Here is a 26,327-nt window from a genome sequence, read left to right as displayed (position 1 = left end):
GTAGACCTCCAGTTCCTCCTCCTGTGAGCTATTGAATTCGATGTAAATTCCTGCTTAATTCTATCATTTGGAATCTCAGCAGCATTTAACCTTTCACTGCTCAAAACTGAAGTCTTGGATTTCTCCCGAAAGAATGTCTTCCATATCTCAGCAAGTGGCATCTCTATCTGCCTGCTTTCTAAAATGAGAGTCGAGGAGTCACTCTTGCTTACCCTCTCCTTCAAAGACCCACGTTTATTCTACAATCAAGTCCTTTAAATGCTCACTTCAAAATAGATCTCAAATCCATTCACTTCCCAGCTCTGCCTCCAATATCCTGGTCATGGCCTCTATCGTTTCTCAGCTGAACGCTACTACCTAATTGCTGAATCGTTTCTACTATTAATACTCTCCCTTCCATTTTCAACACAGTGGCCAGAACATCTTTTTTAAAAAAATCATCGTCCTACTTGAAGTCCTCCAGGAACTTCCTGTTGTACTTGATCACAACCAAATCCACACTTGTTAAGAAAGCCTTCAAGGTGCTGTCTTACTTTCAACCTTATCCCAGTCCCTCTCCCCTTCACTCTGGTGTTCTGGCCACCCTGACCTTCTAATTCTTCTAATCCCATTGACTGCAGCACAATAGGCTTTCCTGTCCGTCACCAACTCCCTGAGCTTACTTAAACTCATGTCCATTCAGTCAGTGGTGCCTTCAGTCAGACTCCTTCTGCCTGAAATGCTCCCTTCAAAGCCCCCACCAGACTGGCTTCTTCTCTTCCTTCAAGCAATTTGAGGTCACCCTTTCAAAAGAGGACTTCCTGACTGTCTTGGATAACACAGGGGCCTTCTTTTCCACGCCTTTTTTTTTCTTTTCTTTCTTTTTGAGATATATTATTTTACATATTATTTTATCAACCTTGCAATTTCAACAGTATATGTGCAATCAACATTGTTGCTTTAATTAACCAGCAGGAGTCCCTCACCTCCAGGGTCTAATGCCTGATGATCTGAGGTGAAGCTGACATAATAATAATAGAAATAAAGTGCACAATAAATGTAACACACTTGAATCATCCTGGAACCATCCCATGTGAGTCTGTGGAAACATTGTCTTCCACGAAACTGGTCCCTGGTGCCAAAAAGGACTGGTGCTTTAGAGCATCTCTGCTAAAATATTAAGAAGCCTTTGATTGCTTAATTTGTAAACTGTTCAGCTTTCAGTAGGACACTTTCCTGAGGAATTCTTTTAGAACCACGTTTCATGTGAGTGGGCCTCTCGCTAAATCATGTATTTTGGCTCCGAGAGAATGCAAGCGCTCCCTCAGATAGAGTCTCTGCATTCCAACAAGGGGTGCTTTGTCATATCTTGGTGTCATTTCCTTGCAGCACTATTCTCCATTTTAGTCAAAACAATTCTGAGAGGTTTTCCTTTTCCCCTATCATGTTTCAAAGCAGAAATAGTATAATGGGGGAGAGTTTGCATGTGATAAACTGCAATACCAAAAGACTATTATAACACAGTTTTATTGCATAAAACCATGGTCAGAAGTTTCTCTTTTTGATTGGCTAATTGATCACTTTCTCTGCCCTGACAAATCTGTAAGTGCCATCAGGAGGGAACCAAATCTGTTTTGTTTGTCACTTTATATACACCCAATTACTAGCATATGTAAATAAATGAAGATCTCCAAGTGATGCTATTTTTTTCTGAAGTAGAGCTCTGATGAGCATCTTCGCAAATTGTGACTGTAGTTGTCATCTTGACTATATAGGCCTGTTCAGGCCTCCCAGTCTCTAAAAATAATAATAATAATATTGTCTGCATGTCTTTTATCTGTTAACGGAGGTTTAAAACTTTGAAAGTCCTTATAGAAACCATATAGTCTCATGATATATTTTAATTTTGTAAAAATTCCAAACCTCTTCGCATTGATATATGTGCCCCCAGATAAACTGCCTGTGATGGTTTCTGGCTTAACCACAGCCACATTTGCTTTCAAGGCATCCCCTGACTCTGTTTCTTGATGCTTACTGGTGCCAGAGAACATATATTTTTGTTTTGTTCTGTTTTTGTTTTAAATCATGACTTAATATGTAGTCCTGTCACAAGAGGTTGTACATGAATAATTAGAAGTAAGACCATCTTTACATCATGATTTTTTCAAAATATTTAACAACTGAGTTGGGCACCAACCAGCGAGGCTGGCAATCTGGCCAATCAGAAGGAAGTTTCAACTTACACACTCAGAAGCTACACGGGGTGGCTTCATTTTCAGAGTCAACTCCCTCTTTTGTTTTGTTTTGCTCTAGCCACGCCATGTGGCATGCGAGATCTTAGTTCCCTGACCAGGGATCGAACCTATGTCCCTTGCATTGCAAACACAGACTCTTAACCACTGAACCACCAGGGAAGTCTCCTCTACCTTTTTTTTAAAGACTTTTCTTGTTGTTGTTGTTCAACTGCTATGTTGTGTCTGACTCTTTGTGACCTCATAAACTGCAGCACACTAGGATTCCCTGTCCTTCACTAACTCCCGGAGTTTGCTCAGACTCATGTCCATTGAGTCAGTGATGCCATCCAACCATCTTCTGGAAGTGACTTAAAGCCTTTGAACCTTGTAATTATCCTATGCATGCATGCATGCTAAGTCGCTTCTGACTCTTTGCAACCCTCTGGACTGGACGGTAGCCTGCCAGGCTCCTCAGTCCATGGAATTTTCCAAGCAAGAATACTGGAGTAGGTTGCCATTTCCTACTTCACTGGATAGGACAACTTTGGTCAAAATGCCATAGTAACTGAGTTCTGCCTTCCAGAACTTGCTGAACTAAATGCAGGTTATAGCGACCAGTTCAGGCTATCTTCCATTTGTCCATGTAGTGCTTTTTTAGGGATAGTGAGTGTCTTGTTCCATAGCTGATGGCATGGCCCTGTAATTTTATCATTTCTCCACATTCCTTTTTGGCTCTAGCTTGGGGCATGAGGCTCAGTGGAGAATTTTCAGAAATCAAAGTGCATCTGTTTTCTCCAGGTCTGTTTGCAACTCAACATCACTGGAAAGAAAAAGCCCAGTGAGGGATGCTTACTCCCACACAGGCATTTGTTTCTTGGTGTCATGCATGTCCAAGGCCACCTGCCTCCGAGTGACTGAATTTTCTGACACTTTCCTTCATTTTGGCTTACAGGTCCACACATTCCGAGGCCCTCACTGGTGTGAATACTGTGCCAACTTCATGTGGGGGCTCATTGCCCAAGGGGTCCGGTGCTCAGGTAGACATGCAACTTTCTTTCTCCTTTTCCATTTACATAAAGTGTCATCATGGTTACATGGAGGGCATCTTTTCAGAGCTGGGAAATAGGCTCAGATTATTAGCTCAAAAGTCTAGCTTTCTGGAAGACTCAAGGCATCTCTGTGCTTAATGGAAAAACTGTTCTAGGTGTTTGCCAGAATGAGAAGGAATATCTCACGTTTATGCAAGAAAAGAAAAAAAAAATCCAAGCGAGTCTATTTTCTTACCCATCTACCTGCTACCCAAAATAGGTAGGTGTCCTTAAAAGAAAAAGAAACTTGATTCCAATGGAATTGTATAGGTAGAAAAGTCACAGTGCTTTCCCATCCCTGTTTTACTACACAAAGCAGGGCATAAAAATAATAATGTAAGTGAACAATTACTTCATACCAAGCACTGAGCTAACACTTTCTATTCATCATATCATTTAGCCTTACCAACAAACCTTGTGTGATCAGACACTCAGTCGTGTCCAACTCTTTGCAACCCCATGGACTTTAGCCCCAAACATTGTGGGAGATGCAATTATTCTCCCCATTAAATAGATGAAGAAACTGAGCCTTATTAATAATTGTTCATTGCCCTTGGCCACACAGTAAGTGGTGGAACTTTGATTTGACTCCAGAGCCCAGGTCCAGTATTTTTCTGCCATCAAATTAGCAGTGAAAATACACACATTGATTGCATATCACATATTTTCAAAATGCTTTGAAACCCTAGGTGTTTTTCCACCTAGAACTGGATGCATACACCCATTGCTAAGTGCGCACAACACATCTTAAGATATATATAACAACATAGAAAAGAATTGCCAAATTAATGTGTAACCGGGCTTCCTAATTCATCATGCCAGGCTTTTTATGGCAAACACTTCTGGCTAGGAGCAAGAACAGCCTCCTGTGATATATTGATTGAGTTTCCACTAATAGCTTAACTGATTTGTTTGATGCTAGACTATGATTTTAAAGAAACAATTTGTGTGAAGCATTTAAAATAAAATAAGTGGGCTCCAAAATCACTGCAGATGGTGATTGCAGCCATGAATTGAAAGATGCCTACTCCTTGGAAGGAAAGTTATGACCAACCTAGACAGCATATTAAAAAGCAGAGACATTACTTTGCCAACAAAGGTCCGTCTAGTCAAGGCTATGGTTTTTCCAGTAGTCATGTATGGATGTGAGAGTTGAACTATGAAGAAAGCTGAGTGCCGAAGAATTGATGCTTTTGAACTGTGGTGTTGGAGAAGCCTCTTGAGAGTCCCTTGGACTGCAAAGAGATCCAACCAGTCCATCCTAAAGGAGATCAGTCCTGGGTGTTCATTGGAAGGACTGATGCTGAAGCTGAAACTCCAATATTTTGGCCACCTGATGCGAAGAGTTGACTCATTGGAAAAGACCCTGATGCTGGGAGGGATTGGGGGCAGGAGGAGAAGGGGACGACAGAGGATGAGATGGCTGGATGGCATCACCGACTAGGTGGACATGAGTTTGGGTAAACTCAGGGAGTTGGTGATGGACAGGGAGGCCTGGCATGCTGCAATTCATGGGGCCACAAAGAGTCGGACACGACTGAGCGACTGAACTGAACTGAATGACATTACATTAATATGATTTATTTCCCACACTTGAACTTACTTACAAAACAGAAACAGACTCACAGACATAGAAAACAAACTTATGGTTGCCAGAGGGGAGAGGTGGGAGCAGAGGGATAAAGTAGGAATTTGGGAGTAACATATACACATTTCTATATATAAAATAAACAACAAGGACCTACTGTATAGCACAGGGAACTCCACTCAGTATTCTGTAATAACCTCTATGGGGAAAGAATCTGGAAAAGATGTGTGTGGGTGTGTGTGTATATATATATATACACATATATATGTATAAATATATATATAATATGGAGAAAATATCTGAATCACTTTGCCATATACCTGAAACTAACACATTATAAATCAGCTATACTGCAATAAAAATTTTAAAAATTAAAAAAGATGATGTATTTCCCCATGCTGCCCATTTTGGTTCACAAGATCATGGGACTTTAAATCCTTCCTCTGCCTGGAAAGGGCTATTTCAGCTTCTATAGAGAGGCAGCAGTCACTGGTGGTGGTACCTGGATGGGTCCAGGAGTGCTCATATAGGCCGGTTACTCTACCTGCCCCCACCCCAGATCTACGAGGCAAGCAGGAAACATAAGTCTGGAGACAGACTCTCCAGAAGTGTTCCAGAGACCTAGATTACCCTGAAAAGCTTAGTCATCAAGAGTTACAGAGTATCTTACATCTCAACCACTGAGCAAAGTGTTCAAATATCTGCTTTACTCAGTGTTCATTAATTCAACCTGTTTAGAGTATACCCACCAAAAATATCCCTAATTGCTTGTATTATCCAATTTCAGCAGGAAATTGGTCCAAAGTCAATATTATGAGAACAAAACTCTGGAATTCAGATTAGCTGTGAACAGCAACTTTCTCTGGGATAAGAGGATTTGGATTTTTTTTTTTTAATAAAACATATTCTAAGGCTATGTTACTCTTCTCCAATGACCACAGCTTAACCTCATACTTCCTCTGAGCAGCAGTAAAGCTGAAAACTGACCATTAAATGTTTGGTAGATCCATCATTGCCTCTCACTATTTTACATATTTCAAATGTTTTAAAAATTAACTAGACTTTACAGCATATAGAATTGTATTAGTTTGCAAAAACTGAGTATTTCTGTATTTGTTATAAAACATCTTTATTTTAATCAAATATCAATATTTAACTCTACATAAAAACACTGTTATTTCAGAGCCTGAAATGAAGTTTATAAAGAAATTAAAACTAGAATTATCATATAATCCAGCAGTTCCACTTCCGGGTATATACCCAAAAGAACTGAAAGGATTGAACAAATATTTGTACACCCATATTGATAACAACATTGTTCATGATAGCCAAAAGGTTGAAACAACCCAAGTACCCATCAGTGGATGAGCAGATAGACAAAATGTGGTACATATGTATAGTGGAATAGTATTCAGCCTTAAATGCAATGTTCTTCAGGAAATTCTACCATGAACTACAATATGAATGAACCTTCAGGGCATTGTACTAAGTGAAATGAGGCAGTCACAAAAGGACAAATACTGTATGATTCCACTTATATGAGATATCTGAAGTAGTCAGATTGATAGATGCAGAAGGAAAAATATGGTTGACAGGCTCACGAGGAAGAAGGCCCCAGGAGTTATTGTTTCCTGGATACAGAGTTTCTGTTCTGAAAGATAAAAAGGGTTTGGAGATAGTGATGTTAGTACATAGGGTGAAGGTACTTAATGCCACTGAACTGTATACTTAAATGGTTCAAATGGTGAACTTTATATATATTTTACCATAATTTTTAAAAAATGTCTTAAATGAAATTTGTAAGAATTCACAGTTAGTAAAAATGACTAATGAAATCACGTAAAAGTGGCTAAGCAGGCATCCTTGTCTTTTCTATCACCATATTTGCTGTTTCTTCTCTTTGACTCTCACGTAGCACTCCCCATACTTCAGACTTTGCATATATTAACTTATTTGATCCTCATGATAACCCTAGGAGTAGATCACTGTGCAAACAAGAAAAGCAGTCAACTCTATTTAGTTCAGTTCACCAATATTTATATTCAGTAGATCAAATGTTATTGACATTTACTTGAGCTTTGTTAAATGTCTCATGTTGATAAAGCTAAGGTAATTAGAAGTGGTTTTGTTTTTAGAAAGGGATAGACAGAACTCACCCAGTAAAACATGACATGAAAAGCATATAATGACAAAAATCATTTATTGATGATTTCGCAAAAGTTTATATCCTCTCGAATGCTTGGTGTGGTTAAGTGCTTTTTTAAAAACAGTGAAATTATAATATTCATTATCATGTGTTTATAATATGTATATAAAAGATAAAAATGATTTTATTATTATGCTTTACACCTATGAAAGCAATATTAGAAGGTATTTTGAATAGACACCAAGTCAACGTTGAACATCTTCAGCATTAAATTTTTATTTTCCAGAATGTAGACTGTGCCTTGTTATTGTTAGAGAAATTCCATCAGTGGATACCAACTGCTAATAAGGCTTTTAATATGTGCATTGAACTTAAAAGCGCCTTTTCCGCTTTGGATCTTAATATGAGCTTTATAAATAATTGCTCTCATCATCACATTACATGGCATTGTTCTAAACTGTAAACTCTTGAGTCCTCCCACCAGTGTCCAGTTAGACAGTATTTCCACTCACAGGTGTCAAAACAAGGCAAGTAGAAAGGACAATGGCCTACTCAAACAGCCCAGCACAGAAGACAGGAGTGGAAAGCATGGGCAATTCTCCAGGGCAGAAGAGTATGCCAGTGGTCATGGGGGTCTCAGGCCAAAGACGAGAGATTCCTACAGACAGTGTAATCATGTCTTCCACAGAAGGAGTGTCACAAGGTCAAGGAGAACACCCTAGCAGAAGTCCTAGGTGCCCTTTATGGAACATGATTTGCTCTGGGAATCTAAACCCAAAAGCCTTCAAACGACACAAAGGTTCCAGTCCCAGAAGGGGAAAAAACATACAAATAACCTAATTACCAAAACTGTCTCTGTGAGATGTCTCTTTTCTTCTCAATAAGAGAAGGCATATTGAGAAAAATGGAATTATTTAAGTTTCATGAGTACAGATAGATTTCATACTCATCACCTCTAAGTGGCATGGATGTTCCAGAGAGATACAACAAGCCCTTGGGGGTGTTTTCCTTTTTTTATTTTTGGTAACATATAGTTTGTGTTGAACTTTTACAAAACAGCCAGGCAAGACTAACATGGCTTCTCTTTTTACAGACTGTGGATTGAACGTACACAAGCAGTGTTCCAAGCACGTTCCCAATGACTGCCAGCCCGATCTCAAGAGGATCAAGAAGGTGTACTGCTGTGACCTCACGACACTTGTGAAGGCTCACAACACACAGAGACCCATGGTGGTAGACATCTGCATTCGGGAAATTGAAGCAAGAGGTTTGGAAAAAACTCCTTATTAAAGTGACTTTCTTTTTAGTGTTGTCAAGGAGACTTTATTCTTCTAATTGTTAAATTGACTCTCCACTATTGATCTCAGGGAAATGGTCTGCATGCGCACACACACACACACACACTAAATCCAACCAATGACATCAATTTCTGTTTCATATAAAAACCATGCATGCATGCATTTTATACATGCTTGCCAAGCATTCATTATGTACTGCACACTGGGGATATAAAAGTTATAGTTTATGCCTTTAAGAAATTCATAGGATAGTATACAGAATCAGGGGTGCAAATGAATAAATCTATGAGTGCATACATGCATGTGTGCTAAGTAAATGCTGTGAGTACATGTATTCAAAATACCATGGAGTCACAAAGAAGGACATTTTAATCTTATCTGAGAAGAGTTCAGAAAGGGTTTATGGCAGAGGTGAGGTCTAAATTGAGTCTTTTAAAATGCTTCTTTTAAAAAAAAGTTAAAAAGTTATTGGTCAACACATGTATTTTCTACCACATAGAAATTTATTGCTAGTATTGATTCTGTTTATTTCAAAGAGGAAAGCTAAAGACTGAAAGATTTATCCACCAAAAACTGAGAATACAAGGAAGGTGGGAACATTTCAAAGAAAAGATTCTTTATATTATGCTTGAGTCATCTTTCTTTTATTTGAGCTTTGTTTGGCCACTTTTCAGTATCAAAATGTTCAATGATGTGGTGGTTATAGTGTAGTTGGAGAGAATTTGGATTGTTGGATGTAATTTGAGTAATTGGAAAGGCTTTTACAAGTGTTCCCATGTATGTACCCTACTATAGCTGGTACCATTGTTGTGTCCAAATTGGCTTACTATATGCTACAGGTATTTATGCATTTGCCAACTATCCCATTCTTTCCAAAACAAAAGATGATATTATAACTTGTTTTCCCAAAGCTTTTAGAAATAGGAAATGATTCCCTCTTCCATGCAGGCTGAAAACTACAGCTAATCTGTTCCCTTAAGACTCGCTCATTTCCTCTCAGATTGTAAGAAATGCGTCCTGCCTTTTGCCTGCTGGGTCTGTTAGAGTTGAGTAGGGGCTTTGGGATCTGGTGAGTTCTTGATACAAGTTGAGGGGGTACCCTGACTCTGGATGAGTGGCTGGGAAGAGCAGCCCTGGGTACCGCTGTTTTGAGGGTCCTGCTACCCCAGAGGGTCAGATAATCAGCCTCTCCAGAGCTTACCATCAGGACCTGCACTTCTCTGAAGAAGCTGGGATCACCCCATGGTGATCCTCATCAGAGACTGCCAACAACTAGAGACGAGTGACTGCCACATCTGACGGCTAATGTGCCCACGGAAAGCACGGCACGAAGCCTGTCTACTATAAGAGCTAGAATAGCACAGGTGAGGAATCTGTGCTAGTCACAGCAAAGGGGCTGGAGCTACAGGCATTAGGGTCCCATGCATGTGAGCAGAATCCAGAGAAGGGGCTGGAAGGAGTTCATGTGACGCTTCCATTTCCAGCTTCATTGCCACCACTGCCAACATCTTATCCCATCTTCAATCCATAGTCAATTTCTTATTGTTCTCCAGATGCCTTTATGGCCATTTGTTTCTGCATAATGTGGCAGAGTGAAAAGATCATGAACTTGAAGTTAGATTCCCAACCATTTCTCATATCAGCTACAGTATGACCTTGGGCAAGTTACTTACTCCATTTGAATATCTGTCTCATCTTCAAAGTGAACAGAATCAGTTGTAGCTCATAAGGTGATTGATTCATGCTTCCATGATGACTCAGATGGTAAAGAGTCTGCCTGCAATGCAGGAAACCTGGGTTTGATCCCGGGGTTGGGAAGATTCCTTAGAGAAGGGAATGGCAACTCACTCCTGTATTCTTGCCTGGAGAATTCCACAGACAGAGGAGCCTGGCAGGCTACTGTCCATGAGGTTTCAAGGATTCAGACACAAATGAGTGACTAACACTTTCACTTTCTTTTCTTTCATCTTCAAAGTGAACATAATCGCTTGTACCTCAAAAGGTGCTGATCCAGATAACTAGCCCAGTACAGGGCCCAACATGTAAGATTCAACTGTGTTATTTCTTTTTTACCTGGTATGACCCAATCCTTTAACTCCACCTCCAAATCTGTGTGTCTGACCAATGTCCTTAACCCAGATGCTTTCATGCTATCACAGAGACCCCAACTAATAGTGACATCAACAAGATGGACACCTCTCTCTCTCCAGCAGCAGTCCAGGGCTGGTGGGGCAGCTGCCCAGGGGCAGGAATTCAGGCCCCCAGCTCGTTACCCCATCATCTCTGAGTGCTGCCCTCCTCTCTATGGTCCCAGATGGTTATCACCATCTCATCTGCATTCCGGCCAAGAGCAAGAGGGCACGCCCTTCAAGTCCATGGGCAGCACTGTACACATCACTTCTGCTCTCTTCACATTGGCCAGGACTTAATGGCCTCTGCAATGAGTGTTGTTCTAAAAAACCAAAGGTTTCATCACAGCAGAGGAAGGGAGAATTAATATGGGAAGGGAGGCGGCAGCCTCTGCTAACTCTGGCAAAGTCCAGCCCATCCCTCATAACTTCCTCCATTTATTTATTTATTTATTTATTTATTTATTGTTACTATGGATCATTTTATCATCTTTATTGACTTTGGTACAATATTGGTTCTGTTTTATGTTCTGGTTTTTTGGCCACGAGACATGTGGGATCTCAGCTCCCTGACCACAGATGAAACCCACACCCCTTGCATTGGAAGGTGGAATCTTAACCACTGGACCACCAGGGAAGTCCCATGACTTTCTTAAAGACAGTTCCTCAGTAAGACCTTCCCTGTAGCCTCTTCTATCAAAAGGCAGGGTTAGTGTCCACTGCACTGTGCTCCCAAGTGCCACTGTGTACTCACCTCTGTTGCAGGGTGGGTTACAACTGGACCAAGGCATGCACCACCAACTAGAACCAAGTCTCATCTATGGGCCAATTCAGTTGATCACTAGTGGCACCCTGGACAACTGTCCTGAAACAAATTCTGAATCTGAGTGGGGCTCAGTAGGAGAGAAAGCTGAGGTCAATGAAGAGTGTCTCTGATGGCCATAGGAGAGAGGAGGGGCAGTATCTGTGCCATGCATTTGCTGTCTCTGATGCAGACCTAATGTTGCTTTTGTTCAGTTGCTAAGTCATGTCCAACTCTTCATGACCCCATGGACTTTAACAGGCCAGGCTCCTCTGTCCTCACTATCTGCCAGAGTTTGCTCAAATTCATGTCCATTGAGTCAGTGATGCTATCTAAACATTTCATCTTCTGCCACCCTCTTTTGCATTCAAGCTTTCCCAGCATTGGGGTCTTTTCCAAAGAGCCAGCTCTTTGCATCAGGTGGCCAAAGTATAGGAGCTTTAGCAGATCCAGTGCCAACTTTTTTCTATATGGTGGATAGTATACATGAAAAACAGAAATGTACTTTAGTTACATTGCTTGACAGACTGTACTGCAGCAGCAGTAGAAACTTTTTATTTGCTTATTATGACTGTAGCTATAGTTTGATAGCAGCTGGTTTTTGATATACAATGTCTGATATCTTATCCTCTATCCTTTCTGATACTTTGAAATGTCCTAACAAATCAATAAGGTCTAAGAGCTGCACCCACATCTTTTTCTTACCCTAAATATACAGTGATCAAGTTTCTAGACTCATTCATTAGAATTTTATTTTCCTGCATCTATTTGTATAATCATTTATTTGAAGGTATTCCCTGGTGGCTCAGAGGTTAAAGCATCTGCCTCCAATGTGGGAGACCCGGGTTCGATCCCTGGGTCGGGAAGATCCCCTGGAGAAGGAAATGGCAACCCACTCCAGTATTCTTGCCTGGAGAATCCCATGGACGGAGGAGCCTGGTGGGCTGCAGTCCACGGGGTCACAAAGAGTCGGACACGACTGAGTGACTTTACTTACTTTACTTATACCAATTAAATCAACTATATGTAGTTAAACATTTAACATACTGTCATTATTATGATGAACACCTAGGCTATAACATTTGGATAGTTCTAGTAAACTCAGGATAAGATGAACCACACAGATGCATACTCGTGTACCGAGCACCGTGCTACATGCAGCATGGCATATGGATAGAGAGGATGCTGGGGAGAAAATAGTTTGCTGAAGTGAAGTCTCATCCACTGTCAGATGAACAAAGGAAGCAGGACATCATGACTGCTGAGAATCTTAACCTTGGGTTCACTCTGCAGAGCCAGGCAGGAGGAAGACCAGACCCCGAGGTCTCCACTGCCACACAAGCAATGAAGACAGATGCACGGAAACGGAGACGGACATTTCAAGTTCTGATGTGATAGTGTGTAATATATAAGAGCGTGCCTGTGTGCATTCGTTTCTCAGTCACTCAGTTGTATCCGACTCTTTGTAACCCCATGGACTGTTGCCTGCCAGGCTCCTCTGTCCATGGAATTTCCCAGGCAAGAACACTGGAGTAGGTTGCCATTTCCTCTTCATGGGATCTTCCTGACCCAGGGATCAAACCTGTGTCTCCTGCATTGGCAGGCAGATTCTTTACCACTGAGCCACTGGCGAAGCCCCTGATAAGAGCACTGACTACATTCGCTCATTTCCTGATAGCATGCAGTGTAGATAGGAAATTATATTCATTTTTAGGTGCTTTAGGAAGCTACAGTTAAAATCTATCTCTTTTTTTTACAGGATTAAAGTCAGAAGGCCTTTATAGAGTCTCCGGGTTCACAGAACACATCGAAGATGTCAAAATGGCATTTGACAGAGGTAGGCTTGCCCTTTGCATGTATGTATGTGTTACTTGCTCAATTGTGTCTGACTGTTCATGGACAGATCCCATGGACTGTAGCCCACCAGGCTTCTCTGCCCATGGGATTTCCTAGGCAAGAATACTGGAATGGGTAGCCGTTCCCTTCTCCAGGAGATCTTCCCAACCCAGGGACCTAACCCGGGTCTCCTGCATTGCAGGCAGATTCTTTACCATCTGAGCCACCAAGGAAGCCCCAGACTTGCACTTTACTGAGTGCTAAATGACTTATCCTTAGCATCTTCTCTTTTGGAACCAGTTTTATTCATAATGGAAATAGTGTTTTAGAGCCACTAAGAGCTGTTCTTTAGGAAGCCAGGAAGTAATGTTTTATAGTTCTCTCATAGTTCTCTGATTTTCTGGGGAAAGTGTTTTTTAAAAAGTCTTGGACAGTGACTACATGGAGAAGTGAGTTTCAAATACTACTTGAATGATCAGGCAGCCTTTGGCGCCATTAAGCTTCTTGACTTTGTTGCCTAACATTTATGATCTGTCACATGGCACATGGTACCTTCTGCATCCTCTACCTCAGATCCCATTTACTCTTCTCCTTCTCCCGGAGATCCAAAGAGGAGAGCATAGGGATGGGGGTAGCCCTGGCACTGAACTAGGGGAAGTTTAGGAGGTGACTCCTTTTCTTCTTGATGACTGTGCCATACTGTCCTCCAGGCCATATTCTCGCTTAGGCCAGATATCATGAGCTAACTAGGGAACTCATTAAAAATACAGATCAGCAGGGGCCACCCTGCGAACTCATTCAGGAAGCTGAGCGAGCCTAAGAATCTGTATTTCCTTTGAATGATCCAAATAATTCTGATACAGCCAATCAGAGATGGAACCTCTGGCCCACTAGATAGGTCCTCTGCTCTGTAGAATAGTAGATGAGGTCTTTGATGATCTATCTGCATGCTCATAGCTACAACCTCCTCTCTATAGACTTTGTACCCTAGCAATACTGAAGTACTTCCCACCTCTCTTCATAAACAAGCACCTGGGGTCACCTTGCTCTCTCCATCTAGAATGTGTTCACAATTCTGCCTGGCAAACACCCAGTTGTTTTATCAATGTTAGCTTAAGTCCTCCCTTTTCATGACTTTTCCCTGACCACCCCACACTGACCCAAGAATTCCATTTCCTTTTCCTCTGTCCCCCTCCATGTTTCCACATTTCTCCAGCAGAGCTGTCTTCCCATTTCCTTGCAGTTGTTGAGCTCCATGCCCGACTTCCAATCTAACCAGAGTTATTTGAACAAAAGTACCATTGGCCTTCTGTATCTGCAGGTTCCATATTGGTAGACTCAACCAATTGTGGATCAAAAATATGTTTTTTAATTCCAGAAAGCTCCAAAAAGCAACACTTGAATTTGCCACAAGCTGGCAACTATTTATGTAGCATTAACACTGCATTAATATTATTTACATAGCATTTACATTGTATTAGGTATTGTACATAATGTAGAGATGATTTAAAGTATACAGGAGAATATACATAGGTTATACGCACATACTAAGCCATTTTATATAAGGGACTTGAGCATCCCTGGATTTTGGTACCCACGCAGCTGGGAGTTCCTAGAACCAATCTCCCATGGATACTGAGGGATAAATTTATGTCTTTTCTTTAATTCACTAGGGCTTAACAGTGCCTGGCCCATGGTAGAGTCTCAGTAATTGTTTGTTAAATACATAAATAATGCGATCAGATGGCCTATCTGCTATACTCTGTTTTCTGTACAGTAAGAGCTTTTTAATCCTCAGAACCAAATTTACTGAGACATTTGTTCTTTCTTTCAATTCTCTATAAAAAAGATAATACTAATAGTCCCTATATGATTGAAAAAATTTTATAGATTGTGACAGTTAAATTGGACCGATATCTACTAATGGTAAAAAACAAAAAGTCAAAATATGTCTTCAGAAAGATTGCAAAAAATAGTAAGAAATATAACATTACCTACACATGAGGGAAGGTTTAAGTTTCCCAGATTAAAGTCTTAGGGATTAAGGAAGGAATAATGAAGTGAAAAGAAACTTTGGTAAGCCTGAAAGAAATATTAAAACCTGAATATATTCAACTTATCTTATGTATGTGATCTTCAAATCCAAATCCAAAGAATACTATATAAGATTCTTGATTTTATAATTTCAAATTAGATTGTTATCCTATTTTAAGCTTTGTGTCTAGAATATAAATTACTGTGCTAGACTTCTATTTAGCAAATTACCAGGGGCTGGCACCCAAAGAACCATTTTAAGTCTATTTCACTACTTTTTTGGCTGTACTTACCCTCAGACCCAAAATCCCTCTTACCAAACTTCTTTTTGTTACTTCCTGCATCTCCATGTTATTAGATGCCAAAGGAGTCAGCTGAGACTTGTAAGGGAGCATTCATTGTTGGATCTTTTGTTTTTCTCTTTCTGGGCATGGTTTAACTTGGTGAAATAAGATCCTAATTGGGAATTGGATCATTGTTTTTCAGATGGTGAAAAGGCAGATATATCTGCCAACATCTATCCAGACATAAACATCATCACTGGAGCCCTTAAACTGTATTTCAGAGACTTACCCATTCCTGTCATCACCTATGATACCTATTCCAAATTTATAGAAGCAGCAAGTAAGTATTGAGAACTAGTTTTTTAATGGCACCAAAGTTTTAAGTGTGACGCTTTTGACTTCAAGAAAATGAAAGCTCAGAACCTGATTAAATTATTGCATGACGACTTGCTTTGCCAAGTGAGGGTGCAACGGCACAGTTAGTAGAGAACCAGACATAGTACACTAGCTGAATGGAGCCAGTGCTAAGCCAATTCTACTCAGCTGGTGCTGGGTACCAGGCAGTTCTGTCTCTCCCCACTGTTTCGTCTATGCTGGAAACCAGCACAGTCAGACTTACTCTGTTATATGTTGAAAGTGAAATGCTTTTCTAGTAAGCAATCAGATATTCTTCAGTGAGGGCTGTATAGATTAACTACTTTCATCTAGTAAGCAGAATCCCCTTGCTAACTGATTAAAGTCATACCCCATGTTAGGGCACATGGATGCTGTTCAAAATTAGTAACAGGTCAAGAAGATACTGTATCAAATACTATCCTAGGAGCTCTCACCAATATCTCCTTTTTTAACCTTTTCATCTAGCTGATGAGACAAATATTGTAATCCCATTTTACAGAGGAGGTAAACTAAGCTTAGAGAGCCGAGCTCATGGGGCCAGAAATGGAACATTAGCATTAGTCTTCCATCAGCCCAGAGCTGCTCCTTCAAGGTTTGGCATTTGGGTCAGTGCTGTCAGATGTGAGGACGTGTGTGTGTCTGTGTGCGTGTGTGTGTGTCTGTGTGTGTGTGTGTGTGTCTGTGTGCGTGTGTGTGTGTCTGTGTGTGTGTGTCTGTGTGTGTGTGTGTGTCTGTATGTGTGTGTATGTTTGTGTCTGTGTCTGTGTGTGTGTCTGTGTGTCTGTGTGTGTTGAGGGTGGGGGGAGTTGCATTACACTTTGTCCAGGACTGTAGTGAGGAAGGGGAGATTCAGGTGCTAGAATGCATGACACAGAAGTCAAGCACACTTTGAGGAAGTTTTTATTAAAAACTATAATCTTTAAAGGTAGATGTTGCTAAATATAGTAACAAGATACCTGATGGGGGGAAACGTGGGCAGACTGGAATCACTCAGGGTGTACTTTCCAGATGAGCTGTGGCTATACTCCCTGGTAAGAGCATTCTTTCCTGGATCCCAGTGGTCATGTGGGGAAGGTTCTGACAGCAGGTACCCTCTGTACCAGGAGGAATGACCAGAGAGCTTTCTTTGAATGGCTGCCAATACCTATCAGAGTCCTGAAAACAGAGGCATGCATGCTTCCTCCCATTGTTAACGTGCCTACTATCTACTTCCTAACCTGGACAGCACCCTAGGGTTCACCATGCCAACATTTTGACAAAAAGTGCCAACAGTGCAGCCTGAATTGGCTGGCTCACCTGCCAGTGCCCTTGCATTACAAAGTGGATTCAGTTATGCCTGCCAAGAAAAGATCTGGTAGACCATTTCAAGAGAAAGCTCCCAAGTGTGGTCCAGTTTAAATTAAAGCTGGTCACAGTTTCTAGCAAATCCAGTGTTCAGAAGATGGGCAAAGCACAGTCTGTGCGTGTGCCACCAGTAAGTATCTGCAAGGCTGCAGATTCCTGGAGGGCAAGGACCACAGGCAGCCTCCTGCCACGCAGCCAGCAGACATTCAATATGCATGTGGCTCCCAGCCTCAAACCCTTTCTGGAATAAGACAAGACATGAACAAATGAATCACTTTAAGTGAAATATTATTAGACATCCCCTTCATCTGTAGCCTGAACAAACCAAACTTCCTGTAGTTTCTCTGAAAACTTTGATGTTTCAGCACTGCACTAATACTCATTATGTGCGATCTTCACAGAAATCTCCAATGCGGATGAGAGGCTGGAAGCGGTCCATGAAGTGCTGATGCTGCTTCCTCCTGCCCACTATGAGACCCTCCGATACCTGATGATCCACCTCAAGAAGTAAGCTGACACCTCCTTGGTGCTGCCTCACACACTCTATCTGCCCTGCACTGCTGATGCACTAGGAAAAGTGCACAGCCTCCCCAACCCACTGGGCGGACAGATCCTCCTTTTAAGTGAATTAGGTTACCTTCTCCAGGCCAGCCCCACTGATAACCCTAGACACTCACTCTGTGTCTAGGAGACAGCAGGAGCTGCTCCCCGCACTTTAGATGTGTCCTGTCTCTGAGGCTGGTACTGTTAGGAGCCTCATGTTACAGATAATACTTCTGAAGCTTAGGGACTTTATACAACTGATGCAGAGAGGCGAGGTAAAGCCAGGATGGAAACCCAGTGTGGCCCATAGCCCTTCATCTGTCTTAACCATGTGTCTGTGCTGCCCCTGCATCTGCACCCTCCTCCCACAAAGCCTTGAACTCTGTTCTGTCCTTCCTCCTTTTGCTCACCCTAAACCCAGACTCCTGAGCTGCCTTCTTTCTGGGCAAGCAGATTTCCACCCTAATTTCTTGTTTCATCTGATGTATTAATTATCTGTCGTGTGTATGTGCTCAGTCATGTCCAAATCTCTGCAACCCCATGGACAGCCCACCAGGCTCCTCTGTCCATAGGATTCTCCAGGCAAGAATACTGGAATGGGTTGTCATTTCCTCCCACTGACTGACAGGTTGCCCCCAAACTTAGTGGCTTGAAACTGTAAGTGTTTATTGTTGCATAGTCTCTGTGGACAGGAATCCAGGTGGCTTTTGCTGGTGCTTTTGGTTCAAGGTTAATAATGAGGCTGCAGTCAAACTGATAGCCAGGCTGCAAGGCTCGAGTAGGGAAGCGTCCACTTCCAAGCTCACTCACATGGTCTTTGGCAGGATTCAGTTCCTCAGAGGCGACTAGCCTGCAGGTGTCACTTGCTGACTGTTCTCAGAACAGGAACCCTCTTTCCTGTCATATGGATCTTCCCATAGGCAGCTCCCCACATGGCAGCTGCCTTCTCTTAAATAGCAAGCAAGCTACCCACAATGGAAAACAGTCTTTCTGTAAGCTAATCTCAGAAGCCATACCCCACTGCTCTTGCCTATTACTCTATGTGTTGGAAGCAAGTCACTAGGTCTAGCCTATGCTCTAGGGCAGCAGTCACCAGCCTTTTTGGCACCAGGGACCAGTTTCATAGAAGACAATATTTCCATGGACCAGGGTTTGGGGGATGGTTTTGGGATGATTCAAGCAGATTACATTTATTGTGTACTTTATTTCTATTGGTCTTCTCTGATAGCTCAATTGTTAAAGAATCTGCCTGCAATGCAGGAGAGCCCGGTTCAATTCCTGGGTCAGGAAGATCCACTGGAGAAGGGATATAGGCTACCCACTCCAGTATTCTTGGACTTCCCTTGTGGCTCAGCTGGTAAAAAATCCACCTACAATGCGAGAGACTTGGGTTCAATCCCTGTGTTGGAAAGATCCCCTGGAGAAGGGAAAGGCTACCCACTTCAGTATTCTGGCCTGGAGAATTCCATGGACTGTATAGTCCATGGGGTCGCAAAGAGTCAGACACGACTGGGCAACTTTCACTTTCACTTATTTCTGTTATTATTACATCAGTTCCACCTCAGATCATCAAGCATTGTTAGATCCTGGAGGTCAGGGACCCCTGCTCTCAGGGAAGAAGTTACAGAAGGGTATGCATTCCAGAAGACAGAGCTCACTGGGGGCCATCTCAGAGGCTGCCTGCCACAGGGGGCTACACACTGGGTTATTTATGTGAGGGCATGTGAGATAGACAGAGATGGCTGTTTATAGTACACTGGAGTCTCTGGTTCCAGACTCTTTTACCTAAACCACAGATCTCTTTTCTTCACTTTACTTGTAGGTCAATATATTGGTCTTTGAGATGTTGGCAGGATCAGGGTACTTCCGTGTGCCTTCCTCTGTGTTTTGGGGGGATACATGGTAGCAGCCCATTTTTAGATAAACCAAAAAATATCTATACTGACCAATTTACAGACCAATTCAGTAAATGAAAGGAAACAAGTTGATAAAACTATAGAAACACTTAATGCATTGAGGTTTTAATTTTTCTACCTTTAAAACATATAAATACTCTTGCTCATATTCAAGGTGATCAGAAATGTAACAGTTATCTTAGAGTCTCATTTTGATTAATTTTTTGAATTTAAGAGTACAGGTAAATTTTGGATAAAATCTTTCAGTGTCCAATTATGATACTTTGAAAGGTAAAGTAAAAAATGCTGACACACCCCAGTTGAGTCTTAAATGCCAATTATTTAGTATTTTTACATGGAGGGGTTGCTATCTATCTTATCTGGTCAGGTGTGGTGACTGACTTGATGGACAACTATGAGTAGTTTGAAAATGAAGAATATCCTCTTTCTTACCTCCCTCTTAACTTTGCAATGTGGAGGTAATGCAAGCTGAGTTGACCTTTCTAAAATAATGCTAGATGGAAAGTCTTAGGAAGGTCAATTCAGCTTCATTACCTTCACGTTGCAAAGTTAAGATGGCAACCTACTCCAGTGCTCTTGCCTTGAGAATCTCATGGACAGAGGAGCCTGGACAGCTATAGTCCATGGGGTTGCAAAGAGTTGGACATGACTGAAGCCACTTGGCCTGCACACACGCACAGCTAGTCTTGATTAGCTTTAAGAGAATAAACACAAAGGGATAGCTTTTTGTAAAAAACTTAAACATATGTCAATCCGACTTTGCTCTTCTTTGAAGAATGTACTCCCTTTTAGATCTATTATGAACATCCTAAAACCTTAATTCCTTAAAGCAAGAATCTGAGAGATCATAATTTTATTCTATATAGGAAGGTTTTAAGCCAACTTTGGAGTTTGAACTTCATGTTTAAAGGATTTGCAGTTCTTACTTGGGTGTTTTTAAAATTATTTTATTGGAGTATAGTTGATTTATGTTTTGTTACTTTCTGCTGTACAGCAGAGTGAATCAGTTATACATAAGCAAATATCCACTCTTATCGATTCTTTTCCCATACAGGCCATTACAGAGTGCTGAATAGATTTCCCTCTGCTATACAGTAGGTCCTTATTATTTAGCTATTTTGTATATAGTCCTATGTGTATGTCAAGCCCAATCTCCCAGTTTATCCCTCCCTACCCCCATTTCCCCCAGAAAACCGTAAATTTTGTTTTCTACATCTGTGACCCTGTTTTGTAAATAAGTTTATTTGTGCTTTTTTTTTAAGATTCCATATATAAGTGATATCATGGTATTTGTCTTCCTCTGACTTACTCAGTATGACAGTCTCTAGGTCCATTCTTGCTTTTGCAAGTGGCATTATTTCATTCCCTTTTCAGCTGAGTAATATTCCCCTCCCTGGTGGCTCAGATGGTAAAGAGTCTGCCTGCAATACAGAAGAGCTAGGCTCAGTCCCTGGGTTGGGAAGAGCCTCTGGAGAAGGGAACGGCGACATATACACCTGTTCCATTGTGTATGCGTACTGCATCTCCTTTATCCTCTGTGGATGGGTGTTTAGGTTGCTCCCATGTCTTGGCGGTTGTAAATAGTGCTGCAGTGAACACTGGCGTGCATTTATCTTTTCAAATTAGAGTTTTCTTCAGCTATACGCCCAAGAGTGGGACTCCTGGGTCATATGGTAGTTCTGTGTTTGTTTTTTAAGGAACCTCCATACTGTTCTCCACAATGGTTGTACCAGTTTACAATCCCATCAATAGTGTAGGAGGATTCCCTTTTCTCCACACCCTCTCCAGCACTTTTTGTTTCTAGATTTTTTGATCATGGCCATTCTGATTGGTGTGAGGTGATACCTCACAATACTTTGGATTTGCATTTCTGTAATGATTAGTGATGAGACGAGTATTTTCAATTCCAATAACAATTACTGCTCCAGACCTCATCCCGTGGGAACTAAAAATAATGTCTAACTGTGTTCCCACTTGGCCACATTCCAGCCATTCTCTTGTCCCGTGACAATGCCTTGACCTTTCTCCTTGGGCAGTAGCCCTGCCAGCAGGCAGGGAATCTCCCCTCAGCTTCCTGGTTTGCCAGCATCCAGACCAATGGACAGCAAGAAGAGGGAAATGAAGGCAATCATACAAGCCTCCAGCATTCAGACCTGTGGGGACAGCAAGATGAGGGAAGTGAAGACAAGCATACAAGCCTCCAGCATACAGACCAGTGGGGACAGCAAGATGAGGGAAGTGAAGACAAGCATACAAGCCTCCAGCATACAGACCTGTGGGGACAGCAAGATGAGGGAAGTGAAGGCAAGCATACAAGTCTAGACTAAATCTGTATGCATAATCAGCTTCCCTGGTGGCTCAGAGGGTAAAGCGTCTGCCTGCAGTGCAGGAGATCCGGGGTTCAATCCCTGCATTGGGAAGATCCCCTGGAGAACGAAATGGCAACCCACTCCAGTACTCTTGCCTGGAAAATTCCATGGACAGAAGAACCTGGTAGGATATAGTCCATGGGGTCTCAAAGAGTCAGACACAACTGAGCGACTTCACTTTTCAATAATCTTTACTGCCCCTTCAAGTCAATATTCCTTCAATGAGAGTTCCATGTTTATTTAGTAAGAAGGACTGATTTTATAGTGTTCAAAAGTGTGTCTATACCAGATTCACTTAGTAGTTCACTTCTGTGGGCTGAAGACAATGTCAATAATCTGAACAATTAATCTGAAAATTTAGTTCAGTTCAGTCGCTCAGTCGTGTCTGACTCTTTGTGACCCCATGAACTGCAGCTTGCCAGGCTTCCCTGTCCATCACAAACTCCCAGAGCTTGCTCAAACTCCTATCCATTGAATCAGTGATGCCATCCAATTTTCTCATCCTCTGTTGTCCCCTTCTCCTCCTGCCTTCAATCTTGCCCAGCATCAGGGTCTTTTCTAATGATTCAGTTCTTAGCATCAGGTAACCAAGGTACTGAAAGTTTCAGCTTCAGCATCAGTCCTTCCAATGACTAGTCAGGTCTTTAGGATTGACTGGTTGGATCTCCTTGCAGTCCGAGGGACTCTCAAGAGTCAACACCACAGTTCAAAAGCATCAGTTTTTCAGTGCTCAGCTTTCTTTATAGTCCAACTCTCATATCCATACATGACTACTGGAAAAACCATAGCTTTGACTAGACAGACATTTGTTGGCAAAGTAATGTCTCTGCTTTTTAATATGCTGACTACGCTTGTCATAGCTTTTCTTCCAAGGAGCAAGCATCTTTTAATTTCATGACTGCAGTCACCATCTGGAGTGATTTTGGAGCCCCAAAAAATAAAGTCTGGCACTGTTTCCATTGTTTGGCCATCTATTTGCCCTGAAGTGATGGGACCAAATGCCATGATCTTAGTTTTCTGAATGTTGAGTTTTAAGCCAGCTTTTTCACTTTCCTCTTTCACTTTCAACAAGAGGCTCTTTAGCTCTTCTTCACTTTCTGCCATAAGGGCCGGGTCATGTCACCTGCATATCTGAGGTTATTGGTATTTCTCCTGGCAATCTTGATTCCAGCTTGTGCTTCATCCAGCCTGGCATTTCACATATGTACTCTGCATATAAGTTAAATAAGCAGACAATATACAGCCCTAGAGAAGGCAATGGCAACCCACTCCAGTATTCTTGCCTGAAAAATCTCATGGACGGAGGAGCCTGGAAGGCTGCAGTCCATGGGATCGTTGAGGGTCGGACACAACTGAGCGATTTCCCTTTCACTTTTCACGCATTGGAGAAGGAAATGACAACCCACTCCAGTGTTCTTGCCTGGAGAATCCCAGGGACAGGGAGCCTGGTGGGCTGCCGTCTATGGGGTCACACAGAGTCGGACACAACTGAAGTGACTTAGCAGTAGCAGCATACAGCCTTAACATACTCCTTTCCCAATTTGGAACTAGTCCATTGTTCCATGTCTGGTTCTAAGTGTTGTTTCTTGACCTGCATACAGATTTCTCAGGAGGCAGGTCAGGTGGTCTAGAATTCCCACCTCTTAAAGAATTTTCCACAGTTTGTTGTGATTCAGTCACACTCAAAGGCTTTGGCATACTAGATAAAGCAGAAGTAGATGTTTTTCTGGAATTCTTTTGTCTTTTCTATGATCCAACAGATGTAGGCAATCTGATCTCTGGTTCCTCTGCCTTTTCTAAAACCAGCCTGAACATCTGAAAGTTCATGGTTCACATACTGTTGAAGCCTGGCTTGGAGAATTTTGAGCATTACTTTACTAGCATGAAAGATAAGTGCAGTTATGTGGTAGTTTGAACATTCTTTGGCATTGCCTTTCTTTGGAATTAGAATGAAAACTGATCTTTTCCAGCCCCGGGGCCACTGCTGAGTTTTCCAAATTTGCTGGCATATTGAGTGCAGCACTTTCACAGCATCATCTTTTAGGATTTGAAATAGCTCAACTGGAATTCCATCACCTCCACTAGCTTTGTTCATATTGATGCTTCCTAAGGCCCACTTGACTTTGCATTCCAGGATGTCTGCCTCTAGTCCAGTGATCACACCATCATGGTTATCTGGGTCATGAAGATCTTTTTTGTATGTTCTTCTGTGTATGCTTGCCACCTCTTCTTAATATTTTCTGCTTCTGTTAGATTCAAGGGATTAGATATAATAGAGTGTCTGAAGAACTATTGACGGAGGTTCGTGACATTGTACAGAAGGCAGTGATCAAGACCATCCGCAAGAAAAAGAAATGCAAAAAGGCAAAATGCTTGTATGAGGAGGCCTTACAAATAGCTGAGAAAAGAGAAGCTAAAGGCAAAGGAGAAAAGGAAAGATATAAGAATCTGAATGCAGAGTTACAAGGAATAGCTAGGAGAGATAAGAAAGTCTTCCTCAGTGATCAATGCAAAGAAATAGAGGAAAACAATAGAATGGGAAAGACTAGAGATCTCTTCAAGAAAATCCAAAAATTACCTTTTAAAAAATACTTCTCTATAATTCCAGTCCTCAATTTTCCTTTGCAAATTCCAAAACCAGAGAAGCTCTCAGGGGCCTATGTTCATAATCAGTACACAAATCCACCCTTGACTCTGTATAATGTCTCTCTGTATATGTTTGTCTTGCAGGGTGACTATGAATGAAAAGGACAATTTCATGAATGCTGAAAATCTGGGGATCGTGTTTGGGCCCACCCTGATGAGACCTCCTGAGGACAGCACCCTCACCACCCTCCATGACATGCGGTACCAAAAGCTGATTGTGCAGATCTTAATAGAAAATGAAGATGTTTTGTTTTAATTCACCAGGGAAATGAGTTGAGTGGCCCCAGCCCCATCTAAGTTGATAAGGCTAAAGAAATAAAAACATCTCTTGCACTTGATTTGTTTTCCAAACAAGTGATGGAATTTCCTGGACCACAGTGGATTGCCAGGTTGGCTACTGTGTCTCATAGACACTGGCCCCTCCACGGGAGAACAGCAAGGATGAGGGCAAGAAAAAGTCCTCACCTCGGGTCTTTGCCGTGCCTCGTATGTCTGTTTTGTTGGAAGAGTGATTAATAAATCTTTCTTTAACTTATTAAAAAAACAGCATAGACCTTTAAACTTCTGTCTTATCAGTAATAAAAGGGAACTTAATTCATAGAGGTACTTGATACAGTTATACATTTTCCACTTACAAAAAGAAGACAATTCTATGTTAAATGTTAAATGAAACTTATATTGTAAGATGTATTTTTATTTTAGCTTCAAGAATGTTACTTTATTTTAGCAAATAGAACTCAATGCAGTGCATTGATTATTACCCTGTATACCTTGTCCTGCCTTCTTGCTGTGATCCCTGAAAAAGTTTCCCATGAATGCAGTATTATCTTGACATACCTCTGTCCCTATCAGTGCTTTGCAGTGAAATTTCACCTCCCACCTCTGTCCCTGCTTTTAATAGTTTTTGCTGTTAAGCACTGGCATTTTGCTATTGTGCAGTACATGTTTATAGCAACTGTAGGACGGCCTGTCACATCTACCCTTTTCTTTCCATAGAAATTTTGTGAAATCCCAAAGTATGTTTCAGAATTGGTCATAGTTCTTCCATATCATGTGTATACATCACAGAACACACAGAACATGGTCATTTTACAGAAAATGATTTGGAAACACTGGTTATATCTAGGCCACGTAAAAAGCACTTTTCCTCTTCATTTCAAGCAAGCACTCTGAATTCATCTGTTAATGGCAAGTTGCATTTTCACCATATGTCTGTATTTCTGAAAAGTGAACCTGCAGAGTCATTGTTGATTTTTTTCATTTTTGTTTTATAAACAAGCCTATTTTTTAAAGAATTAATAAGTTTGGTTTTTATGAATATGTGTATCCATCAGAGCACATGGATAATTTAATATGATGGATAATTTAATATGATTTGATGACTATAGTTTTATCTTATTGGTTCTATTTATCTTATCATGAGCTTTCCACACCAAGATTTCTATATTTTGTAACATAGGTAAAATATTTAAAATGTCAAAAGACTGTAAACCTAAATTTGTTTTTGTTAAACCTAACTGCAGTGTCTTTTCCTCTGATTCTCTGCGATGATTCGTGTTGTCATTCACCAGTCTTGTCTTGGAGTGGCCAGAAGAGAATTACTGTGTGTTAAGTGAGCTGAAAGGGGAGAAGTCAGTGCAGCTGTCGTTCTGGAAATCCCGAGGGCCGTGTGAAAGGCCTTCGCTGGCAGTCGGG

General features: G+C 41.4%; 1 protein-coding gene across 1 annotated transcript in view; it reads left to right on the top strand.

The window, feature by feature from the left end:
• Nucleotides 1-25,134, top strand: part of CHN2 (chimerin 2) — a 40,253-nt gene extending 15,119 nt beyond the window's left edge. The window contains exons 2-7 of the mRNA XM_052638546.1: nt 3,166-3,250; nt 8,129-8,302; nt 13,024-13,101; nt 15,621-15,758; nt 17,560-17,665; nt 24,717-25,134. Coding sequence (XP_052494506.1) covers nt 3,166-3,250; nt 8,129-8,302; nt 13,024-13,101; nt 15,621-15,758; nt 17,560-17,665; nt 24,717-24,888 — 753 coding nt within the window. The 3' untranslated portion in view covers nt 24,889-25,134. The remainder of the gene's footprint in view (nt 1-3,165; nt 3,251-8,128; nt 8,303-13,023; nt 13,102-15,620; nt 15,759-17,559; nt 17,666-24,716) is intronic.
• Nucleotides 25,135-26,327: the final 1,193 nt, after the last annotated feature.

The sequence above is a fragment of the Budorcas taxicolor genome, chromosome 4 (genome assembly GCF_023091745.1).
Source record: "Budorcas taxicolor isolate Tak-1 chromosome 4, Takin1.1, whole genome shotgun sequence".
Taxonomy (NCBI): Eukaryota; Metazoa; Chordata; class Mammalia; order Artiodactyla; family Bovidae; genus Budorcas; species Budorcas taxicolor.
This window is presented reverse-complemented; position numbering and strand designations above follow the sequence as displayed.